Raw genomic sequence first — 1,738 nt, 5'->3', positions numbered from 1 at the left:
GTCCTCTTCCACGTCCGACTCCTCTCTCTCTTTGTCCTCCTCTTACTCTGACTCTCATTGCCTCCATGCTTGCAAAGTTCTCAAAATGGCTTACCTGAGGCCTATTTGTAGTGCTAAGGCTCAGACCGATTGGTGTTCTGTTTTCTGTGCAAGTGTTTTCAGGTGTGTATGTAAGTGCCTACAATTGCCAGATGAGTTTTGCATTTTGAACAGAGTGTTTTCCCAATGATAACAGGTGATTTCGTTTTTGAACAAAGTGTCTAATGTAAGAAAACGTGTGTAGTGTTTCGCAATAAGTGTGTTACAGAATTGCAAACAAAGTGCAAAGTTGACAATGTGTTTAAGCTATGGTTACACTGTGTTTAAGGTATGCTACAAGAAGTTTAGGTATTGAGGCTTTGGTCTAAGCATTCGGTTTTAGTGTGTAAGCAATGGGCAAAAACTGTAATAACAGATAATAAAATAACTATAATTAAAAATAGATATAAAAAACTATTATATTGTGTATATATATACACTGTATATATATGATAAAATAACAATCATGCGTTGGTGATGATACTGGTGTTTCAGATGTTTTATCCTAATTTTAATAATTAAATGCAATACATTCATCTTAAGCATTTCATCTTATCCTTATGTTCACCGGCATTTTTGCTTTGTTTGATTATTGTTTGCTTTTGTTATTAATCTGAGAGTGTGATGCTAATCCAGATCTGAGGACAGAAGACCTGCTGAGACAAAACCACATGAGAAGCCAGAAAACAGAGAGTTTGTTTGTGTGTGTGTGTGTGTGTGTGTGTGTGAGAGAGAGAGAGAGAGAGTCTGTCTGTCTGTCTGTCTGTCTGTGCGTGTGCGTGTGCGTGTGCGAGTGCGAGTGCGTGTGCCTGTGTCTGTCTGTGTCTGTGACTGTGTCTGTGTGTGTGAGTGTGTGTCTGTGTCTGTGTGTCTGTGTCTGTGTGTGTGTGTCTGTGTCTGCGTGTCTGCGTGTCTGTGTGTGTCAAGGCTGAATGTAATTGATGTGTAAAGTGAGAACAGAGGCTTCACAGCAGGACTGGGTGGGGGTGATGATGATGTCATTGCAGGTGCTCAGAGACCAGCAGAGTTTCTGCATTAGCGTTTGAATGGAGCAGATTATCAGCGCAGGTTAGAGGTGAGACAGATTCACTCGCTGCACTCATGCGATTCGACGTGCTGGAATGAGTCTGTAATGAGCTTCATCATCCCACCAGACAAAATTCACAAACACTCCGAGTCTGTCTGTCTTCAGTTAGTGAATCACAGACAGAGAAACTATTAAAGAGAGAAAACATGCACACGTACTTTCTACTACTCATATTCCTTTGAAATCTATTCTGTTTGACAATTATTTATCTTGGCAGCTGTATATGAGTGAATTTCCTGAAGAAATGTCCAGGTCAAAGATTTATCGAAATCAATAGAGTAAAATAATTATAAATAAAACGTAAGATTTTGTGTTTTAAAAAATGAAGCCTACACTGAAACAAGTTGGTGTAGGAACTATTTTCATTTAGAAATTTATAGTAAATGTCACAATTAATTACAAACAAACGGGAAGTAACACACATTAAACAGGAAAAATATATATCTATAAATTAGGATTTTTGGGGGGAGATTTTTAGATTTTTATGAGAAACTTTTCCAGGCAGACAAGGTTTTGCCCTATCTAGCTAAATAATAATTGTAATAATTATTAATTTATTAATAATTTAAAGGG

General features: G+C 37.6%; 1 protein-coding gene across 1 annotated transcript in view; it reads right to left on the bottom strand.

Moving 5' to 3' along the window:
* Positions 1-67, bottom strand: part of LOC107706308 (adhesion G-protein coupled receptor G2-like) — a 30,435-nt gene extending 30,368 nt beyond the window's left edge. The window contains exon 1 of the mRNA XM_016510004.1: positions 47-67. Coding sequence (XP_016365490.1) covers positions 47-67 — 21 coding nt within the window. The remainder of the gene's footprint in view (positions 1-46) is intronic.
* Positions 68-1,738: the final 1,671 nt, after the last annotated feature.

Source organism: Sinocyclocheilus rhinocerous, unplaced genomic scaffold, assembly GCF_001515625.1.
Source record: "Sinocyclocheilus rhinocerous isolate Xijiao unplaced genomic scaffold, SAMN03320098_v1.1 scaffold3629, whole genome shotgun sequence".
NCBI lineage: Eukaryota > Metazoa > Chordata > Actinopteri > Cypriniformes > Cyprinidae > Sinocyclocheilus > Sinocyclocheilus rhinocerous.
This window is presented reverse-complemented; position numbering and strand designations above follow the sequence as displayed.